General features: G+C 63.4%; 1 protein-coding gene across 1 annotated transcript in view; it reads right to left on the bottom strand.

Annotated features, from left to right (window-relative positions):
• Positions 1-977: 977 nt before the first annotated feature.
• MUC5B (mucin 5B, oligomeric mucus/gel-forming) overlaps positions 978-20,564 on the bottom strand; it is a 37,946-nt gene continuing 18,359 nt past the window's right edge. The window contains exons 31-53 of the mRNA XM_063095203.1: positions 16,275-20,222; positions 13,573-16,178; positions 11,426-13,506; positions 9,856-11,386; positions 8,934-9,789; positions 8,517-8,698; positions 8,141-8,312; positions 6,980-7,233; positions 6,526-6,712; positions 6,077-6,302; positions 5,814-5,992; positions 5,671-5,740; positions 5,195-5,295; positions 4,602-4,633; positions 4,132-4,312; positions 3,632-3,736; positions 3,489-3,526; positions 3,006-3,122; positions 2,573-2,659; positions 2,331-2,453; positions 2,144-2,189; positions 1,819-1,921; positions 978-1,179 (exon numbers count right to left, since the gene is read on the bottom strand). Of these exons, the coding sequence (XP_062951273.1) occupies positions 978-1,179; positions 1,819-1,921; positions 2,144-2,189; positions 2,331-2,453; positions 2,573-2,659; positions 3,006-3,122; positions 3,489-3,526; positions 3,632-3,736; positions 4,132-4,312; positions 4,602-4,633; positions 5,195-5,295; positions 5,671-5,740; positions 5,814-5,992; positions 6,077-6,302; positions 6,526-6,712; positions 6,980-7,233; positions 8,141-8,312; positions 8,517-8,698; positions 8,934-9,789; positions 9,856-11,386; positions 11,426-13,506; positions 13,573-16,178; positions 16,275-20,222 (13,427 nt within the window). The remainder of the gene's footprint in view (positions 1,180-1,818; positions 1,922-2,143; positions 2,190-2,330; positions 2,454-2,572; positions 2,660-3,005; positions 3,123-3,488; positions 3,527-3,631; positions 3,737-4,131; positions 4,313-4,601; positions 4,634-5,194; positions 5,296-5,670; positions 5,741-5,813; positions 5,993-6,076; positions 6,303-6,525; positions 6,713-6,979; positions 7,234-8,140; positions 8,313-8,516; positions 8,699-8,933; positions 9,790-9,855; positions 11,387-11,425; positions 13,507-13,572; positions 16,179-16,274; positions 20,223-20,564) is intronic.

Here is a 20,564-nt window from a genome sequence, read left to right as displayed (position 1 = left end):
ATCCCATGTTGAAATCAGCTGGGGACATTTCTGAGTCCTGGGCTGACCCCTGGCTCCTGGGCAATAGCCCCAAACTGACACTGTGAGTGCTCACGGGCTGTTTCATGACCAAGCAGCTCCTTCCCCAACCCCCGCCTGTCCCTCCGAGAAGCTCTCTGGCCCCTCAGTCCCTGCTGGGTCCAGCATCACTCCCCAGGACTGTTGTGTAGCCTGTGGGGCCCCAGGCAGCTGTCCCATAGGAAAGGGAGAGCCCAGGGGACACAGCTGGCAGGAAAAGACATCAGGACAGGAAACAGGCAATGCTCAGGGTTTATTTGCAAAATCAGGGCTGGGTGAGCAAAGGGGCTGCTTTGGGGTGCCGACCCCTCTCCATCCCACCCTTCAGCCATCGTGACCTCAGCCCTCAGGTCCCCTTGCAACATGCCACTGGGTCCAGATATGGGCAGGCAGCCATCTTGCCTGATGCAGCTCTGTGGTGGCAGCTGACCTTGCCTGGACAGGTGCCTGTCTGCTCTTGGCCGATGGCGGTGGCCAAGAGGGAGTCCGTGCTCTACGGGGGCTCTGTGGTGTGGCGGGGGACACACGGCCCTCAGTGGGAAGCAGTGTACTGGCAGATGATCAGTGAGCTCCAGGGCGCCCCAATGACACCAGGAAGGGGGCGAGGCCAGGGTGGGGAGTGTTGCAGGTGATGCTGGGCAGGTGGCCAAAACAGGCTGGTGGCAGGGGTGGGGTGCCTCCTAGGGCAAGACCCTGCCAGGCGCCCTCCTCAAGCCAATCCTCACCAGCCCATCAGCCCCCAGGGTGCCGGTTTCACTGAGTGGCAGATGGAGGGTGTGCAGAGGCAGTGGGAGCCACGGCAGGTTAGTGTGGGCTCCGTGGAGGAGGCCCACCTAAGGTGTGCGTGGTTGGGTGCTGCATCTGTTCCAGGTGGAGAGGGCTTGGGGGGTGGGCGGGACATCGTTGGACAGCAGTGGCCCCTAGACTGAGGAGACAGGGGTGTCCGTGGGAGCTGTGGACGAGGGCAAGCAGGATGGGGTGCAGCCACACGCGTCCACATGGGTATAGGTGTGCAGGATGTTGGTGCCATCAGGACACTGCAGGGTCACTGTCTCCTCATGGGCCTTCGTCTCCTGGCAGCAGGTGCACAGGTGCTGCATGGCCTGGGCCTCCATAGAGTACCTGCAGGCACAGGGCTTGCCCTCAGGACTGGCCACGTCAGCCCCAATGGCTTCTCTCATCAGCCACGTGACTCCTGAGGTCTTGAGATGTCTGTCCCCATCTGTCCACAGAGGCCCCTGTGCTTGCTGTCTGATCCTCCTGTGCTGGGGCAGCTCTCTGGAGTTCAGGGTCCTTTGAACCCTGTCTTCCGTGGCCTTCTGTGGCTATCTTCCCCCAATCTGCTCCTCCAATCTGGCTGCCCCTGGGCAGACCGCTTCCCTGGAGAACCTCCCCTGGGCCCTTGAACCAGCCCCTGGCCTTTCCTCCTGTCTCTCCTGGCCACCGCTGCTTACAGCTGGCCACAGCCCAGGCTGTCTGCGGTCCATGGAAGGCTGTGATTCTGCCTGCCCTCCCCAGGGGACACTGCCTCTCAGGCCTCTGGACATGGGTCTGCAGCAGAGATGCTCCGTCCTGCGTGGCTCGGGGCAGCTTGCCCCTGGCCTGGCTGAGAGAGCAGCCTTAGGCTTCTGCAGATGGACCTGGAGTGAGGGGGTCCTGCTGGGGAGCCCCTTCCCTCCTTCCTGGGGTGGGGCACTGGGTGGCTGGGGATGGACACTGGCTCTGCCCTCGCACTCGGGAGAAAGTGAAGAGCCCACTCACTTGGACGATCCGGGGCAGGAGCCCTCACAGGAGGTGATGTTGACTTCGGTCACGCAGTCCTGGTGCCGCAGGACGGTTGTATTGATGTGGACTCGACAGGAGTCTGCGCAGAGGAGAGGCGGATGCAGAGCCCTGCTGGACCCTCACTCCCTGAGGCTGGGAACCTGGTGCAGCGGACCTCTGCAGGACCACCCCTCCCTGTCTCCCTCCTGCGAGGAAGGGTGGGGTCTGGGGGTGGGGATTCCACGCTGCCCAGAGAGAAGAACCCAATGGGCGGAGACTGGACGGGCCAGAGGGCTGGGGTAGGAAGGCAGCCTCGACTTACCCTCTTCCTCACAGGAGTAGCAGCAGCCGGTTTTCCTGAGGATCCCCTGCAGGGCCAAGGAAGGGGGTGGGCTGTGGGCGGGGCCTCCCAGAGTGTGGGGCAGGGGCGGGGTCTTCTGGACTGTGGGCAGGGCCTCCTAGGCAGGGGCAGGGCCTCGGGGGCTGGGCCGGGCCTCGCGGGCACACACCCTACAGCTGGACACGTCAGGGCAGGGCGCGGGCTGAGGGGTCAGCAGGGGGCGACGGTTCTCAGCCTTGCAGCGGTACTCGGTGCAGTTGTCCACGAGGCTGTTGACCCAGGTTTCGTTGGGCTGAAATGCAAGCGGAGAATGGAGGCAGGGTGGGTATTATCTGCTGGGCTGAGCCCCCATGGGGTGAGGGTCTCCCGGGCAGGGGACCGAGGCGGCACCCATGTGCCCCCTCCTCTTACCTGGACAAGCTGGCCGTCCGGCGTGAGGCAGGCGGTCTGCACGCACTCCCCGCAGCACTGCCCGGCCACCCTTGAGTACTGGAAGCCCTTTAGGGGGGCAGGATGCACCGTCAAGTCCCCACCCTGCTCCTGCAGCCCGCACCCAGCCCAGCCTGCCCCCGTCCACACTGCTGCGGCCCGGTGGTCTGCTTAGCAGTGCCGGCTGAAGCCGTGCCCCTGCCCGATGTCCCGGCTTAGCCTCCCTGGGCTTTCAGCACTTGGCTGTCTACTCCTGCCTTTCTGTCCTCAGCAGCCTGTGGGTCCCGTCCCCACCCCCCAGCCATCCTCCTGCTTCACACCCCTCACTTGGGAAAAAGCAAGCAAAGGCTTAGCTGGAGAACCCTCCCGGGGCCCAAGGTGGCAGTGACTCGGGGCTGCCCAGCTGTGGGCTCACCTGGGGGCAGGTGGTGGTGCAGGCATCCTTCTCACACCGCACGGTTAGGTTCTGGGTGTCCTCGGACAGGCAGGTGCACGTGTGGCACGGGATGACCCCTGGGAAAGTCGCACCGACCTGCAGTGAATGCGGAGACACCACGGGCACCGGGTGGGATGCCAAGGCCAGGACCCCTCCCCGTGCCCAGGTGGGGCCCACAGGGGCTGTTTCTTTCTTCTTCTAATGGGTATGGATGTGCTCCAGGCTGGGCACAGACTGGAGCAGTGGGGGGACCCTGGCAGACCCTGCCGCTGAACGCTCAGGCAGCAGGTGAGGGGCGCGCGGCTTTCCATGGCTCCTGGCAGAAGGTACCCCCCAGCACTAAAGGGCCCAGAGCCCTTCCACTTATCTGCCCTTGTAGCAGGAATGTTGAAGCTCAGAGTGGGGCTCAGAGGGCCATGGGTTCCCTCGGCTGCCCGCCCCGCCTAGGTGCTGAGCCCTTACCCCGTAGGCGGTGCCGTTGTATGTGCACAGCTTAGGTCCTGAAAGGGAAGGGGGCTGAGTGCATGATGGGCAGCAGGGAGCAGATGCTTGGGTGTCTCTGACCCTGCACCCTGCCGGCCCTGTCAGCCCCCAGCCCCACTCACGGCAGCCAAAGGTGGGGCAGCAGTCGCCCTCCTCCTGGGTACGGGTCAGCTCCTCCCCCGGCTCACACTTGGGCAGGCTCTGGGGGCAGGTGGTCGTGTTGCAGACTGTCGGAGTGGTGGGTAATGTCAGGGGAGCCCCCACCCTCCCAGCCCCGTGGTTCACAGCCTCACCCCTTCTGTGGGTGCCAGTTCCCAGCATAAGTGGTGGGGGCTGCCCGCTTTCGTGGCCCTCCCGGGTTCTCTCCAAGCCTCTCACTCTCACCTCCCCAAGTCCCCGGCTATACCTGGGCAGGTCAGAGGTCACCAGTCTCATTTTTAGGTGGAAAAATGAGGCACTTAAAGGCCGCTCCACCTGAGGGGTCCAGCTGACGTCAGGCTGGGACACTGCGGCCTCCTCGTCCCTCCCGTGCCCACCAGCTCCTCCTTGGCCCCTGGTGGTTGCTGGCTCCGCCCCACCCCACTCCCTGCCCACCTGGCACCTCTGCTCAGCGGGCGCTCACCGCACAGTGTCTCGGGGCAGCAGGGGTTGTCAGCCCGGGGCCTGGTCACGTTCATGAAGCCGGCCTGGCTGCACGGCGTGGGCTGGCCCCAGTCCTCACACGGCACCGGCGCGCACTGCACGGACACTGAGCCCTCGTCACACACACAGGCCTGGCAGTTGCTGACCCACTGCTCTCCGGGCTGGAAAAGACCGAGTCGGAGTCCCCGCGGGCCCAGGACGGGGTCCCGCCTCCCCGGCTGCATCAGCCTTCGGCGTGGCTGGCCCTCAGCATCTGTCCGCCCCCCCAATCTCCAGGCCACCCTCTCTGGAGCAGCCCAGAACAATAGTGACAGGAAGGACCCAGGGGCCCCACACCAGTCCCACGACGGGGCTGCCGGGCAGTGCTGGCCACCTGAGATGGGGGTGGTCCCTCCCTATGCAGCTCGAGAAAGGGGAAGGCTGGGGACAGGAGGGGGCAGAAGCACTCACGAATTTGGGAAACCCATCCGGTCCCACACAGGCTGGAAGAAAAGGGGGAAAAGAGTCACTGAGGGTGCTGGGGGTTGAGGCCTGGTAGGCGGAGGCCTCAGGCCACCGGACCGTGCTCTCAGGCTGGCCACCCACCCGCTCCTCCCCAGACCAGGCTTCTTTCTCCCCTCTGGGAATGGAAGTCTGTAGAGAACTCGAGCCACGTGGCTTGGTTTGGGTCAGGGTGCCACGGTCCAGCTTGTGCCAAGGCCTCGGCCACCCCAGCAGTGAGCAGTAGAGGCTCAGGAGAGGGGCATGTTCCAGGTCCACGTGGGGACACAGGGATGGAACCACTCCGATGTGGCTTCAGGAGACCATAGGGCTCTGCAGGGCTCAGGACCACACCGTGGCCATATCGTGCCGCAGGCCATTCTACCAGGCTGGAGATCATCTGGGGTTGCGGGGCATGCCCCGAGATGGCATGGGCACTTGACCACGCAAGAGAGGGTGGGCCGGCCAGGGCCTTTCCACCCAGCGCCCCCTCCCCACTCTGCGTGTGCATGACTCAGGGACCCGGGGGGACATGTCCCTGCTGTGGGGTGGACACAGCTTACGGCACGCAGGCACGCAGATGTCCGTGTGCGCGTTGAAGAGGATTTGGTCTGCAGGGCAGAAGCAGCCCTCTGCCAGCCCCTCCACCGGTGGGCTCTGGGTCCTGTAAGGCAGGAGGAGCTGACCTGGGGCCCAGGCAGCAGGAGAGCTCCTTGCACTGTCCCCTGTGTGACCCCGAGATGGGCAGTCAAGGGAGGAGGGCAGGGGGATGCTGGGGCTGGGGTTGGGTGGGGATGGGCGCCCCCAGGCTCTGCTTTGTGAGGAGTACACGAGCCATGGGTGTTTTCCAGTGAGTCCTGGGGTTGGGAAGGGCACACCAGAGATCTGGGGCTCAGAGCCCTGACCATCCTCGAGCCTCTTTCTGGCTCCTCCCAGACCCTTCTGGCAGGTCTGGGAGGCCCGAGGTCCTGTCCCCACTGACCCTGCTGTCCCCGCCATCCCTGTTGTCCCCGCCGTCCCTGCCATGGTCTGCGCTCACCTGGAGTCACAGGCTGCAGGCTGCATGGGGCCGCAGGGCTTGTACACCTTGGTGGGAGGGCAGGGGAGATCTGTGGGCACAGAGACAGGTGTCAGACAGGTGTCAGGCTGAGGAGGTGCAGTCCCAGGCAGCCCTGGACTCACCGCACAGCCCGCTGGTGGCATTCCGCCAGTCGGGACACATGCCCCTGGCACGACAGAGTGCTGCATAGGCCTCCAGGCTCTGGCAGGGCACCTTGGGGTGGCCGGCCTGGCAGCTGTCACTGGCACAGGTGGTAAAGTATGGGTCTGGCGGGATGAGGCTGTGGCACTCGGCAAAGACCCTGAGGGCACAGGGCAGTCAACGCTGGGAGCTGGTGCCCAGCAGAGCCACCCCAGGGCTGCCCCATCTGCAGTGCAGGACTTACTGGCTGAGCATGAGCTCGCAGAGAGGCGAGGGGGGGCATGGGGTGGAGGTGGGCGTGCTGGGTACCGAGGGCTGCGGGCTGGCAGTTGGGGGTGCACCAGTTGGGGCTCCGCAGCCCTCCTTGCTGCTTTCGGAGACCAGCCAGGACATGGCCATGTCCTTGCAGGTCGGGGCCATGGTGCCGTCTGGCCGGCGGCAGTCATCCTGCTGGTTATTAGTGCAGGTGCCTGCGGAGTCAGGGGTGGGAGTCACCACAGGGCTGAATGCAAGGAGCTGTTCCTGGTTGCCCTGCCCAGACTTCTCTCGCGGTCACTCAGTTCTAAGCCACCATTTATTGAGGCCAAGAGGCAGCTCTGGCTTCAGGGAGGCGGCGTGAGGAGGCGCGGCAGGTGACAACCGGCAGGGGTGGGGCTGGGGGTGGAGCTGGGGCCAGGGCTGTGCCGCACGCACCGCACTGGCCCTCCGTGTTGTTGCTGAAGAGGCTGTAGGACAGCTGGACCTGGAAGTTGTGCCCATTGAAGGTGATGCTCACGCCGAGGGTGGGGATGTCGACGTGCATCGTGGTGGCCCCGGTCACGGACACGCTCACACCGTTCTTGCTGAAGCCCCCGCTCACCCGCACTTGGTCGAATAGGATCTGGGGATGTCCAGGGGAACTCATAACCAGGGGGCAGGGCGGACAGCATTGGGGCGGCGGGGACCCTCCTGCACGCCCCCCCCCCCAAAGCTCGGGTCTTCCCCTTGGGGCCTGGTGTCTCCTTTCGTCTCTGGGTCCATGGGGCGTGTTCTGCCTTGGGCACCTCCTATGTTGCCGGGGCATCTGGCCGCCGCTGGCCACACCTGGGCCAACCTGTGTTTGCAGATCAGCCTTCTGGGGGCCAACACGGGGCCCACCCGCTCTCACCAGACTGTCCTCCTTCCCCTCGACGGTGGTGGTGGTGAGGACGATCTCCATGGACTCGTAGTCGATGCTGATGGCACGGGGGCAGCTGGCGGTGGCGGGGGAGGCCCCACAGTAGTGGTTGTCCAGGTGGATGGTCAGGTCCCCGTGGCGAGGGTGGATTTCTCTCATCAGCACGTAGGTGCAGTTGTCCAGGAAGGAGTACGAGGTGCCATCAAAGGTGGAGTAGTGGGAGCCCCCCCACCCGCTGCAGGAGCCTGGGGACACAGACAGGCTGGCAGGGACCACTGGAGGCACAGACTGCGGCCCACCCCCTCCTCGGCTCCTGCTCCCAGCACAGTGTAATGTCTCCTCAGGGGAGCCCCTCAGGCCCTGGGGTCTCAGTGACCTCGTCTATCAAATGGGTGTGATGGGCTGAATGGACCTGTGAATGTGACCTTATTTGGAAAAAGAGCCTTTGCAGATGTGATTAAGTGAAGGGTCTTGAAATGAGAGAATCCCAGGTTACCTGGGTGGGCCCTAACTCGAGTGACCAGTGTCCTTATAAGTGACAGCAGAGAGACATAGACACACAGAGGAGACAGCCACATGAAGACAGTGGCAGAGATCAGAGGGATGCAGCCACAAGCCAAGTGATGTCTGGAGCCCCCAAAACTGGAAGAGTCAGCAAGGGTCCTCCCCAGAGCCTCCGTGGGGAATGTGCCCTGCCCACCCTGGCCTCCAGGACCGTGAGGGAATGAAATCTGTTGTGGCAATGACCAGCGTGTAGCTGTTTGTCACAGCAGACCAGACGTGGACAGTGGGGTGATAGGAAGCCCAACCCCCTGGGGCTCCCACACAGCATCCTGCATGCCCAGTGATGGAAGTTGACCATGCGGATCCCCAGGAAAAGAGCACCTCTGAGCTCCGACCTCCATCTGGAACTTTCCCTGGCCTCAGAGACCCCCGGAGTCTGGCATGCAGGTGAGCTCGGAGCACTGGCCTTTGCCTCGCTGCCCTGTACCGCGTCTGTGTTCCAGGACTTGGTGCCTGCCCTCAGCGCGACCTGACACGCTCCGTCGAGGCCTGCATGGCTGGGGCTGTTCTCCGAAGTGACACAGACTAATCTCCCAGACACTCCGCCCCCGCCCCGCTCGGCCAGTGTGGTGACGCACGCCCACTCACACGTGCATTCGTAGTGGACATCGCAGGGCTGGCTCTGGTTCCATACTTTGACGGGCAGGTGCTTGTTCACGCAGGTGACGTTGGCCACCGGCTTCGGCTCCAGCAGGACAACGTGGTTGTCGCCCTCGCACCTGGCCACTGTGCAGTTCTCCAGGATCCAGGACTCATTCACCTGGGTAGGGAAGGTGCTGGTGCTCACCTAGGCTGGCTCACAAGGTACTGCGCCTTAGCCACCCTCCCCAGCCCTGCCAGCACCCTGAGGCCCCACTGCCCTGAGCTGCAAGAGCCTGGCTGTGGGGGGGTGTCCTCCCATGCTGAGCCAGACTCAGATCCCATGCGCACCACAGGGGGAGGTGGAAGGAGAAGCGGGGCCCACCTGGCGTGGAGGGATGGCGTTATCGCAGCCAGGGGGAGGGGAGGGCGGGGGAGGGGAGGAGGAAGACACTGGGGGTGAGGAGGTGGGGCAGGCGCCCTGAAAGCGGTCGACGTCACAGTGCTGGTTGCAGATGGCATAGAAGTGGCAGCCGGCTCCATCGGTCTTGTTGTAGACGACCTCACCTGCACAGGAGGAGACCATAGGAGGGCCGGGCCACACGCCAGCGGCCTGGGAAGCCCGAGCCCCAGGGACAGCACAGGCAGCAGTGGGGGCAGGAGGGCTGCTGTCACAGGGCAGAGCCCAGAGGTGGCAGTGGACTGAGCGAGGCCATCGGGGACAGACCCGTGAGTGCTCCAGGCAGAGAGACCCAGGTTAACATTGTACATGGGGAAGGACACAGCAGTGGCCTCCACTTACCGGGTGAGAAAAGCTGCCCAAAGGCCTGGCAGAAGCAGGGGGTCGGGGAGAAGGGCGGGCTGGAAGAGGAGCTGGCCCCACGGGTGCTGAGGCCTGAGGTGACGGCAGTGGACACGCTAGAGGCCGGCAGCCGGCTGGGGGCAACCGAAGGGCTGAGCGTGATTTCCAGGGTGGAGGCCGCGGTGAAGCCAGTGGCCATGGGCGACGTGACGCTGGAGGTCAGCCCTGGTGACGTTTGGGTGGTCTCTGGCGTGGAGGAGGGGGCTGCTGTGGTGTTCGTGGTAGCAGGTGAGGTGATCCTGGAGGTAAGCCCTGCTGAGGTTTGGGCGGTCTCTGGACTGGAGGAGGGGGCTGCTGTGGTGCTGGAGGTAGCAGGTGAGGTGGTCCTGGATGTTAGCCCTGGTGTGGTTTGGGTGGTCTCTGGACTGTAGGAGGGGGCTGCTGTGGTGCTGGTGGAAGCAGGTGAGGTGGTCCTGGAGGTCATCCCTGGTGTGGTTTGGGTGGTCTCTGGCGTGGAGGAGGGGGCTGCTCTGGTGCTGGTGGTAGTGGGTGAGGTGGTCCTGGAGGTCAGCCCTGGTGTGGTTTGGGTGGTCTCTGGCGTGGAGGAGGGGGCTGCTGTGGTGCTGGTGGAAGCAGGTGAGGTGGTCCTGGTGGTCAGCCCTGTTGTGGTTTGGGTGGTCTCTGGCGTGGAGGAGGGGGCTGCTGTGGTGCTGGTGGAAGCAGGTGAGGCGGTTCTGGTGGTCAGCCCTGTTGTGGTTTGGGTGGTCTCTGGTGTGGAGGAGGGGGCAGTTGTGGATCCTGAGGTGGTGGTGAGTGAGGTGGTCCTGGAGGTAAGCCCTGGTGGGGTTTGGGTGGTCTCTGCCATGGTGGAGCGTAAGGTAGATCTGTTTCTCTGCCGCGCTGTGATTTGGGTGGTCTCCACGGTAGAGGTCGAGATTACTGTGGAGCTGGTGGCAGAGGGCGAAGTGGTCCTGGAGGTCAGCCCTGGTGAGGTTTGGGTGGTCTCTGGCGTGGAGGAGGGGGCTGCTGTGGTACTTGTGGTAGCAGGTGAGGTGGTCCTGGAGGTCAGCCCTGGTGTGGTTTGGGTGGTCTCTGGACTGTAGGAGGGGGCTGCTGTGGTGCTGGTGGTAGCAGGTGAGGTGGTCCTGGAGGTCAGCCCTGGTGTGGTTTGGGTGGTCTCTGGCATGGAGGAGGGGGCTGCTGTGGTGCTGGTGGTAGTGGGTGAGGTGTTCCTGGATGTCAGCCCTGGTGTGGTTTGGGTGGTCTCTGGAGTGGAGGAGGGGGCTGCTGTGGTGCTGATGGTAGCAGGTGAGGTGGTCCTGGAGGTCAGCCCTGGTGTGCTTTGGGTGGTCTCTAGCGTGGAGGAGGGGGCTGCTGTGGTGCTGGAGGTAGCAGGTAAGGTGGTCAAGGTGCTCAGCCTTGATGAGGTTTGGGTGGTCTCTGGGGTGGAAGAGCGGGCTGTTGTGGATCCTGAGGTGGTGGTGAGTGAGGTGGTCCTGGAGGTCAGCCCTGGTGTTGTTTGGGTGGTCTCTGGTATGGAGGAGGGGGCTGCTGTGGTGCTGGTGGTGGTGAGTGAGGTAGTCCTGGAGGTCAGCCTTGCTGAGGTTTGGGTGGTCTCTGGACTGGAGGAGGGGGCTGCTGTGGTGCTCGTGGTAGCAGGTGAGGTGGTCCTGGAGGTATGCCCTGGTGTGGTTTGGGTGGTCTCTGGACTGGAGGAGGGGGCTGCTGTGGTGCTGGTGGTAGCAGGTGAGGTGGTCCTGGAGGTCAGCCCTGGTGTGGTTTGGGTGGTCTCTGGACTGGAGGAGGAGGCTGCTGTGGTGCTGGTGGTAGCAGGTGAGGTGGTCCTGGAGGTCAGCCCTAGTGTGCTTTGGGTGGTCTCTGGTGTGGAGGAGGGGGTTGCTGTGGTGCTGGTGGTAGCAGGTGAGGTGGTCCTGGAGGTCTGCCCTGGTGTGCTTTGGGTGGTCTGTGGCGTGGAGGAGGGGACTGCTGTGGTGCTTGTGGTAGCGGGTGAGGTGGTCCTGGAGGTCAGCCCTGCTGAGGTTTGGGTGGTCTCTAGACTGGAGGAGGGGGCTGCTGTGGTGCTGGTAGTAGTGAGTGAGGTGGTCCTGGAGGTTAGCCCTGGTGTGGTTTGGGTGGTCTCTGGACTGGAGGAGGGGGCTGCTCTGGTGCTCGTGGTAGCAGATGAGGTGATCCTGGAGGTAAGCCCTGGTGTGGTTTGGGTGGTCTCTGGAGTGGAGGAGGGGGCTGCTGTGGTGCTGGTGGTAGCAGGTGAGGTGGTCCTGGAGGTCAGCCTTGCTGAGGTTTGGGTGGTCTCTGGACTGGAGGTGGGGGCTGCTGTGGTGCTGGTGGTAGCAGATGAGGTGATCCTGGGGGTCAGCGCTGCTGAGGTTTGGGTGGTCTCTGGACTGGAGGAGGGGGCTGCTGTGGAGCTGGTGGTGGCAGGTGAGGTGGTCCTGGATGTCAGCCTTGCTGAGGTTTGGGTGGTCTCTGGCGTGGAGGAGGGGGCTGCTGTGGTGCTGGTGGTAGCAGGTGAGGTGGTCCTGGGGGTCAGCCCTGCTGAGGTTTGGGTGGTCTCTGGACTGGAGGAGGGGGCTGCTGTGGTGCTGGTGGTAACAGGTGAGGTGGTCCTGGAGGTCAGCCCTGGTGTGGTTTGGGTGGTCTCTGCAGTGGAGGAGGGGGCTGCTGTGGTGCTGGTGGTAGCAGGTGAGGTGGTCCTGGAGGTCAGCCTTGCTGAGGTTTGGGTGGTCTCTAGACTGGAGGAGGAGGCTGCTGTGGGGCTGGTAGTAGTGAGTGAGGTGGTCCTGGAGGTCTGCCCTGGTGTGCTTTGGGTGGTCTGTGGCATGGAGGAGGGGACTGCTGTGGTGCTCGTGGTAGCAGGTGAGGTGGTCCTGGAGGTCAGCCCTGCTGAGGTTTGGGTGGTCTCTAGACTGGAGGAGGAGGCTGCTGTGGGGCTGGTAGTAGTGAGTGAGGTGGTCCTGGAGGTTAGCCCTGGTGTGGTTTGGGTGGTCTCTGGACTGGAGGAGGGGGCTGCTGTGGTGCTCGTGGTAGCAGATGAGGTGGTCCTGGAGGTAAGCCCTGGTGTGGTTTGGGTGGTCTCTGGAGTGGAGGATGGGGCTGCTGTGGTGCTGGTGGTAGCAGGTGAGGTAGTACTGGAGGTCAGCCTTGCTGACATTTGGGTGGTCTCTGGACTGGAGGAGGGAGCTGCTGTGGTGCTGGTGGTAGCAGGTGAGGAGGTCCTGGAGGTCAGCCCTGGTGTGGTTTGGGTGGTCTCTGCAGTGGAGGAGGGGGCTGCTGTGGTGCTGGTGGTAGCAGGTGAGGTGGTCCTGGAGGTCAGCCCTGCTGGGGTTTGGGTGGTCTCTGCAGTGGAGGAAGGGGCTGCTGTGGTGCTAGTGGTAGCAGGTGAGGAGGTCCTGGAGGTCAGCCCTGGTGTGGTTTGGGTGGTCTCTGCAGTGGAGGAGGGGGCTGCTGTGGTGCTAGTGGTAGCAGGTGAGGTGGTCCTGGATGTCAGCCCTAGTGTGGTTAGGGTGGTTTCTGCAGTGGAGGAGGGGGCTGCTGTGGTTCTGGTGGTAGCAGGTGAGGTGGTCCTGGATGTCAGCGTTGCTGAGGTTTGGGTGTTCTCTGGTGTGGAGGAGGGGGCTGCTGTGGTGCTGGTGGTAGCAGGTGAGGTGGTCCTGGATGTCAGACTTGCAGAGGTTTGGTTGGTCTCTGGAGTGGAGGAGGGGGCTGCTGTGGTGCTAGTGGTAGCAGGTGAGGTGGTCCTGGATGTCAGCCTTGTGGAGGTTTGGGTGGTCTCTGGACTGGAGGAGGGGGCTGCTGTTGTGCTGGTGGTAGCATGTGAGGTGGTCCTGGAGGTCAGCCCTGCTGGGGTTTGGGTGGTCTCCTGCGTGGAGGTGGGGGCTGCTGTGGTGCTGGTGGTAGCATGTGAGGTGGTCCTGGAGGTCAGCCCTGCTGAGGTTTGGGTGGTCTCTGGACTGGAGGAGGGGGCAGTTGTGGTGCTGGTGGTAACAGGTGAGGTGGTCCTGGAGGTCAGCCCTGCTGAGGTATGGGTGGTCTCTGGACTGGAGGAGGGGGCTGCTCTGGTGCTCGTGGTAGCAGATGAGGTGGTCCTGGACGTAAGCCCTGGTGTGGTTTGGGTGGTCTCTGGACTGGTGGAGGGGGCTGCTGTGGTGCTGGTGGTAGCAGGTGAGGTGGTCCTGGAGGGCAGCCCTGGTGTGGTTTGGGTGGTCTCTGGCGTGGAGGAGGGTTCTGCTGTGGTGCTCGTGGTAGCAGGTGAGGTGGTCCTGGATGTCAGCCCTGGTGTGGTTTGGGTGGTCTCTGGATTGGAGGAGGGGGCTACTGTGGTGCTGCTGATAGTTGGGGAGGTGGTCCTGGAGGTCAGCCCTGGTGTGGTTTGGGTGGTCTCTGGCGTGGAGGAGGGGGCTGCTGTGGTGTTTGTGGTAGCAGGTGAGGTGGTTCTGGAGGTCAGCCCTGGTGTGGTTTGGGTGGTCTCTGGTGTGGAGGAGGGGGCAGTTGTGGTGCTAGAGGTAGCAGGTGAGGTGGTCCTGGAGGTAAGCCCTGCTGTGGTTTGGGTGGTCTCTGCCATGGTGGAGGGTAAGGTAGTTCTGTTTCTCTGCCGTGCTGTGATTTGGGTGGTCTCCACGGTAGAGGTCGAGATTACTGTAGAGCTGGTGGTAGAGGGCGAAGTGGTCCTGGAGGTAAGCACTGGTGTGGTTTGGGTGGTCTCTGGCATGGAGGAGGGGGCTGCTGTGGTGCTGGTGGTAGCAGGTGAGGTGGTCCTGGTGGTCAGCCCTGGTGTGGATTGGGTGGTCTCTGGACTGGAGGAGGGGGCTGCTGTGGTGCTGGTGGTAGCAGGTGAGGTGGTCCTGGAGGTCAGCCCTGGTGTGGTTTGGGTGGTCTCTGGTGTGGAGGAGGGGGCTGTTGTGGTGCTGCTGTTAGTGGGTGAGGTGGTCCTGGAGGTCAGCCCTGGTGTGGATTGGGTGGTCTCTGGACTGGAGGAGGGGGCTGCTGTGGTGCTGGTGGTAGCAGGTGAGGTGGTCCTGGTGGTCAGCCCTGGTGTGGTTTGGGTGGTCTCTGGCGTGGAGGAGGGGGCTGCTGTGGTGCTGGTGGTAGTGGGTGAAGTAGTCCGCGAGGTCAGCCCTGGTGTGGTTTGGGTGGTCTCTGGTGTGGTAGAGGGGGCTGCTGTGGTGCTGTTGGTAGTGGGTGAGGTGGTCCTGGAGGTCAGCCCTGGTGAGGTTTGGGTGGTCTCTGGCGAGGTGGGGGTGGATGTTGTGGTGCTGGTGGTAGCAAGTGAAGTGGTCCTGGAGGTCAGCCCTGGTGTGGTTTGGGTGGTCCCTGGCGTGGAGGAGGGGGCTGCTGTAGTGCTGGTGGTAGCAGGTGAGGTGGTCCTGGTGGTCAGGGCTGGTGTGGTCTGAGTGGTCTCTGGAGTGGAGGTGGGGGCTGCTGTGGTGCTGGTGGTAGCATGTGAGGTGGTCCTGGAGGTCAGCCCTGGTGTGGTTTGGGTGGTCTCTGGGGTGGAGGAGGGGGCTGCTGTGGTGCTGGAGGTAGCAGGTGAGGTGGTCCTGGTGGTCAGCCCTGGTGTGGTTTGGGTGGTCTCTGTAATGGAGGAGGGGGCTGCTGTCGTGCTGGTGGTAGCAGGGGAGGTAGTCCTGGTGGTCAGCCCTGGTGTGGTTTGGGTGGCCTCTGGTGTGGAGGAGGGGGCTGCTGTGGTGCTGGTGATAGAAGGTGAGGTGGTTCTGGTGGTCAGCCCTGGTGTGGTTTGGGTGGTCTCTGGTGTGGAGGAGGGGGCAGTTGTGGATCCTGAGGTGGTGGTGAGTGAGGTGGTCCTGGAGGTAAGCCCTGCTGTGGTTTGGGTGGTCTCTGGCGTGGAGGAGGGGGCTGCTGTGGTGCTGGTGGTAGTGGGTGAAGTAGTCCGCGAGGTCAGCCCTGGTGTGGTTTGGGTGGTCTCTGGTGTGGTAGAAAGGGCTGCTGTGGTGCTGTTGGTAGTGGGTGAGGTGGTCCTGGAGGTCAGCCCTGGTGTGGTTTGGGTGGTCTCTGGCGTGGAGGAGGGGGCTGCTGTAGGGCTGGTGGTAGCAGTTGAGGTGGTCCTGGTGGTCAGGGCTGGTGTGGTCTGAGTGGTCTCTGGAGTGGAGGTGGGGGCTGCTGTGGTGCTGGTGGTAGCATGTGAGGTGGTCCTGGAGGTCAGCCCTGGTGTGGTTTGGGTGGTCTCTGGAGTGGAGGAGGGGGCTGCTGTGGTACTTGTGGTAGCAGGTGAGGTGGTCCTGGAGGTAAGCCCTGGTGTGGTTTGGGTGGTCTCTGGGGTGGAGGAGGGGGCTGCTGTGGTGCTGGAGGTAGCAGGTGAGGTGGTCCTGGTGGTCAGCCCTGGTGTGGTTTGGGTGGTCTCTGTAATGGAGGAGGGGGCTGCTGTCGTGCTGGTGGTAGCAGGGGAGGTAGTCCTGGTGGTCAGCCCTGGTGTGGTTTGGGTGGTCTCTGGCGTGGAGGAGGGGGCTGCTGTGGTGCTGGTGGAAGCAGGTGAGGCGGTTCTGGTGGTCAGCCCTGGTGTGGTTTGGGTGGTCTCTGGTGTGGAGGAGGGGGCAGTTGTGGATCCTGAGGTGGTGGTGAGTGAGGTGGTCCTGGAGGTAAGCCCTGCTGTGGTTTGGGTGGTCTCTGCCATGGTGGAGGGTAAGGTAGTTCTGTTTCTCTGCCGTGCTGTGATTTGGGTGGTCTCCACGGTAGAGGTCGAGATTACTGTGGAGCTGGTGGTAGAGGGCGAAGTGGTCCTGGAGGTAAGCACTGGTGTGGTTTGGGTGGTCTCTGGCGTGGAGGAGGGGGCTGCTCTCGTGCTCTTGGTAGCAGATGAGGTGGTCCTGGAGGTTAGCCCTGGTGTGGTTTGGGTGGTCTCTGGCGTGGAGGAGGGGGCTGCTGTGGTGCTCATGGTAGCAGGTGAGGTGGTCCTGGAGGTAAGCGCTGGTGTGGTTTTGGTGGTCTCTGGCGTGGAGGAGGGGGCTGCTGTGGTGCTCGTGGTAGCAGGTGAGGTCGTCCTGGAGGTCAGCCCTGGTGTGGTTTGGGTGGTCTCTGGACTGGAGGAGGGGGCTGCTGTGGTGCTGATGGTAGCAGGTGAGGTGGTCCTGGATGTCAGCCCTGGTGTGGTTTGGGTGGTCTCTGGACTGGAGGAGGGGGCTGCTCTGGTGCTCGTGGTAGCAGGTGAGGTGGTCCTGGACGTAAGCCCTGGTGTGGTTTGGGTGGTCTCTGGAGTGTAGGAGGGGGCTGCTGTGGTACTTGTGGTAGCATGTGAGGTGGTCCTGGAGGTCAGCCCTGGTGTGGTTTGGGTGGTCTCTGGATTGGAGGAGGGGACTACTGTGGTGCTGCTGATAGTGGGTGAGGTGGTCCTGGACGTCAGGGCTGGTGTGGTTTGGGTGGTCTCTGGACTGGAGGAGGGGGCTGCTGTGGAGCTGGTGGTCGCAGGTGTGGTGGTCCTGGAGGTCAGCCCTGGTGTGGTTTGGGTGGTCTCTGGTTTAGAGGAGGGGGCTGCTGTGGTGCTCGTGGTAGCAGGTGAGGTGGTCCTGGATGTAAGCCCTGGTGTGGTTGGGGTTGTCTCTGGACTGGAGGAGGGGGCTGCTCTGGTGCTGGTGGTAGCAGGTGAGGTGGTCCTTGTGGTCTGCCCTGGTGTGGTTTGGGTGGTCTCTGGACTGGAGGAGGGGGCAGCTGTGGAGCTGGTGGTCGCAGGTGTGGTGGTCCTGGAGGTCAGCCCTGGTGTGCTTTGGGTGGTCTCTGGAGTGGAGGAGGGGGCTGCTGTGGTGCTGGTGGTAGAAGTTGAGGTGGTCCTGGAGGTCAGCCCTGGTGTGGTTTGTGTGGTCTCTGGTGTCGAGGAGGGGGCTGCTGTGGTGCTCGTGGTAGCAGGTGAGGTGTTCCTGGAGGTCAGCCCTGGTGTGGTTTGGGTGGTCACTGGCGTGGAGGAGCGGGCTGCTGTGGTACTTGTGGTAGCAGGTGAGGTGGTCCTGGACGTAAGCCCTGGTGTGGTTTTGGTGGTCTCTGGGGTGGAGGAGGGGGCTGCTGTGGAACTGGTGGTAGTAGATGAGGTGGTCCTGGACGTAAGCCCTGGTGTGTTTTGGGTGGTCTCTGGCGTGGAGGCGGGGGCTGCTGTGGAACTGGTGGTAGTAGATGAGGTGGTCCTGGAAGTTAGCCCTCGTGTGCTTTGGGTGGTCTCTGGCGTGGAGGAGGAGGCTGCTGTTGTCCTGGTGGTAGCAGGTGAGGTGGTCCTGGTGGTCTGCCCTGGTGTGATTTTGGTGGTCTCTGGGGTGGAGGAGGGGGCAGCTGTGGTGCTCTTGGTAGCAGGTGAGGTGGTCCTGGAGGTCAGCCCTGGTGTGGTTTGGGTGGTCTCTGGGCTGGAGGAGGGGGCTGTTTTGGCTCCTGCGGTGGTGGTGAGTGAGGTGGTCCTGTGGGCCAGCTCTGATGGGGTATGGGTGGTCTCCTGTGTGGAGTAGAGGGTTGCTGTCGTTCTGGTTGTAGTTGGTGACATCGTCCTGGAGGTCAGCCCTAGTGTGGTTTGCGTGGTCTCCAGTGTTGACAAGGGGATTGTTTTCAATATTGTGGTCATGGGCGAGGTGGCCGTGTTGGTCAGCCCTGGGGTGTGGGTTATCTCGAGGGTGGATGAGGGGGCTGTCTTGGGTGTGGTGGTTGAGGGCAACGTAGCCCTGGTGGTCTGCTGTAGTGTGGTTTGGGTGGTCTCTAGTGTGGCGGAGGGGGCTGCTGTGCCTCCTGTGGTGGCGGCGGGCGAGGTGGCGCAGTGGCTGTAGTTTTCACAGCATAGCAGGCGCACGTGGAAGTTGAGACAGTAGGGCAGGGACCTGGGCTGGTCACGGTTCCTGCAGACTAGCCCGAAGCTCACGTTGCACTGGACAACCTGCCCCAGTGCCTCCAGGGGCTGGTCCGGTGCCTTCTCGGCACGGCACTCTATGTCCTGCGGGTGATCACAGAAGGCATGGCCAGCCGCGCGGATGACCGTGTAGGTCTCAAAGTCCCCGCCGTTGGGGCCAGGGGTGGGGTAGTCCTCATCGAACCAGTCTGTCCAAGCACACCGTGGCCTGCAGCCTGAGCTGGGGGACGGGGTCCAGGCGGACGTTCTGGTGCTGGGCTTTGGGGGGCTGGAGGAGAGGGTGGTTGCCAAGGTGGGCCTGGTGCTGGAGGATGCTGGGGTCGAGCGAATGCGAGAGGTCAGCAGGGGGACTGTGTGGAGGGCGCTGGTTGAGGCAGACCTCAGGGATGTTGTTGGGGTCCCAGAGGTGGGCTGCCCTGAGGTGTGGAAGAGGCTGGTGATGGTGGCTGTGGATGTAGAGGGGCTGTGGATGGAGATGCTCTTGGTGGTCCCAGAGAGGGTGTGGCCTGTGTGGGTGGTGGGGATGGAGACCCTCTCGGTGGCCCTGGAGAGGGTGCCTGTCTGAGTGGTGGGGATGGAGAGGCTCTTGGCGGTCCTGGGTGAGGTGAGGCTCTGCTGGGGTTGTTGGGTGGTGGCCGTGGTGCGGGGTCTGGGTGGGGGCGTGGTGGCGCTGGGGCAGAGGCTGTAGTCGTCGCAGCAGAGCACGCGCACGTTGTAGTTGAAGCACATGTTGAACCTCCCGGTTTGGTCCTCGTTCCTGCACACCAGCCCCGTGTCCAGGCTGCAGTTCACCACCTGCCCGATCTGGTCGATGCTCACCTCGGGGTAGTTCTCTGCCCGGCACTCGATCTTCTGTGGGTCCCAGCACATCTTGCCCCCAGCAGCTCTGATGTTTTCGAAGGTCTCCATGTCTCCTCCTGCAACCCCTGAGATTGGAAAGTCCACGTCAAACCATTCTGTCCACTCGCACCGGGGTTGACACAGCGTTGCACCCTGGCTGGTGGTGGCCTTGGTCGAGGTGCCTGGTGGCATCTCTGACCTGGGTGCGCTGGTCTCCACGTGGCTGGTGGACGGCCAGCTCGTGCGTGTTGTCAGCAGCAGGCTGGTGGTCAGAGGCCCTTTGGAGAAGGTGCTGGCTGTGCCTGTCGGTACTCCTGTTTGCAGGTGAGCTGTGGAGGTTTGCTTTGTTACTGGGGCCGGTGTGGGCAGCTGTGAGATGCCTGGAGTGCCAGTACTGCCAATGGTCCCTGGCACGGTCGTGTGAGTTGGAAGGACTGACGTGGTTCCCCCTGGGATGGCGGGTCCTGTGGAGACTGGAGAAGCCGTGAGGCTTCCCGTGGTAGCTGTAACAAAGGTTTCCGTGTGGCTGGGGATTGTTGATCCTCTTGAGGGGGTGGATCCTGCTGTGGTGCTGGCTGGGGAAGTCCAGGTCACCTGTGGGCGACTCCTGGGTGATGGCGTTGAGGAGAGGGGTGGGGTGGCCGTGGTGGCTGTCCCCTGCTCTGTGGCTGGCGTCGTGGTGCTGGTGCTTCCCTGGCAGTGGTCGGTGCTGCAGCAGAGCATGCGGATCCGGTAGTTGTAGCACATCTTGAACAGGCCCGCCTGCTCCTGGTTCCTGCACACCAGGCCAAAGCCGAGGTCACAGTGTGCACGCTGGCCCACCTCCTCCAGGGTCTGGTTGGGGAAGTTCTCAGCCTCACACTGTATGTCTTGCGGCTGCTCACAGATGTCCCCTCCGGCAGCCCTGATTTTATCATACGACTCGATGTCCCCCCCAGCTTCTTCAGACTTGGGGTAATCTTCGTCAAACCACACTGTCCACTGACATCGGGGCCGACAGGTGGTGCTCGGGGCTAGGGGGCTGGTGACCAGGCTGGTGACCGTTGCCATGGGCGAGACAGACCTGGTCTGTGAGGTGAGGGCAGCTGTGGACTGGGAACCCGGCGTGGCCTGCAGGGTGGTTTCTGTGGTTACTGTGGTCTGGGTGGGTGTGGGCCAGGATGTGAGGGGTGCTGTCCCAGTGGCGGTGGAAGGCACAGTGGGCTCCGTGGTGGCCCCGGGCTGGGTGGTGGCACTGGGGGAGGGGGAGGGGCTGGTGCCCGGGACTGGGGTGGGGTTGCAGGGCACGTAGTCACAGCACAGAACGCGCAGCTCATAGTTGTGGCAGAGCGAGGGGCTCTGCTCGCTGTTGAGACATGTCAGCCCCTGCGTCCGGTCACAGTCCACCTTCTGGCCCAGCACCTCCAGGGACCTGGAGGGGAACCGCTGTGCCCTGCACTCAATGTCGGCTGGAGCCTGGCAAACCTGATATCCTCTGTTCCTCAGGTTGGCAAATGTTTCGAAGTCTCCACCTCCCATGCTGGGCTCTGGGCGGTCCCCGTCATACCAGGCAGACCAGTGGCAGACCTCGCGGACACACACGGTAGACAGGGCGGGGGCTGAGCCTGCGTGAGAGGGGCGGGAGAAGGGCCCCTGTTCAGCCTCCTCTGGCTCTTGCCTCCTGAGGAGGAGGGGGTGAGAGGTACCCATTGCCCAGGGCTGGCTTCCATGCCTCTATGGGGTCAGGGGCACCCCAAAGCCTGCCCCAAGCCTTGTTTAGGTGAGGGACTGGGCCTGGCAGCCAGTCATGATGGAGCCAGCGGCTGGCACGGGCCACTCTGAGGGACAGGGCAGAGTCTGGGAAGGTTTTTTGTCCCCCTAAGGGGAGCCCCGCCAGTCATTGTGCTAAGACTTCCTGGGGAGCCCCTGGAGACGCACAGCGTGTTAGGGGTCGTGGGCCC

Source organism: Cynocephalus volans, chromosome 4 (genome assembly GCF_027409185.1).
Source record: "Cynocephalus volans isolate mCynVol1 chromosome 4, mCynVol1.pri, whole genome shotgun sequence".
NCBI lineage: Eukaryota > Metazoa > Chordata > Mammalia > Dermoptera > Cynocephalidae > Cynocephalus > Cynocephalus volans.
The sequence above is the reverse complement of the archived record's forward strand: the minus strand, read 5'-3'. Positions and strand labels throughout refer to the sequence as shown.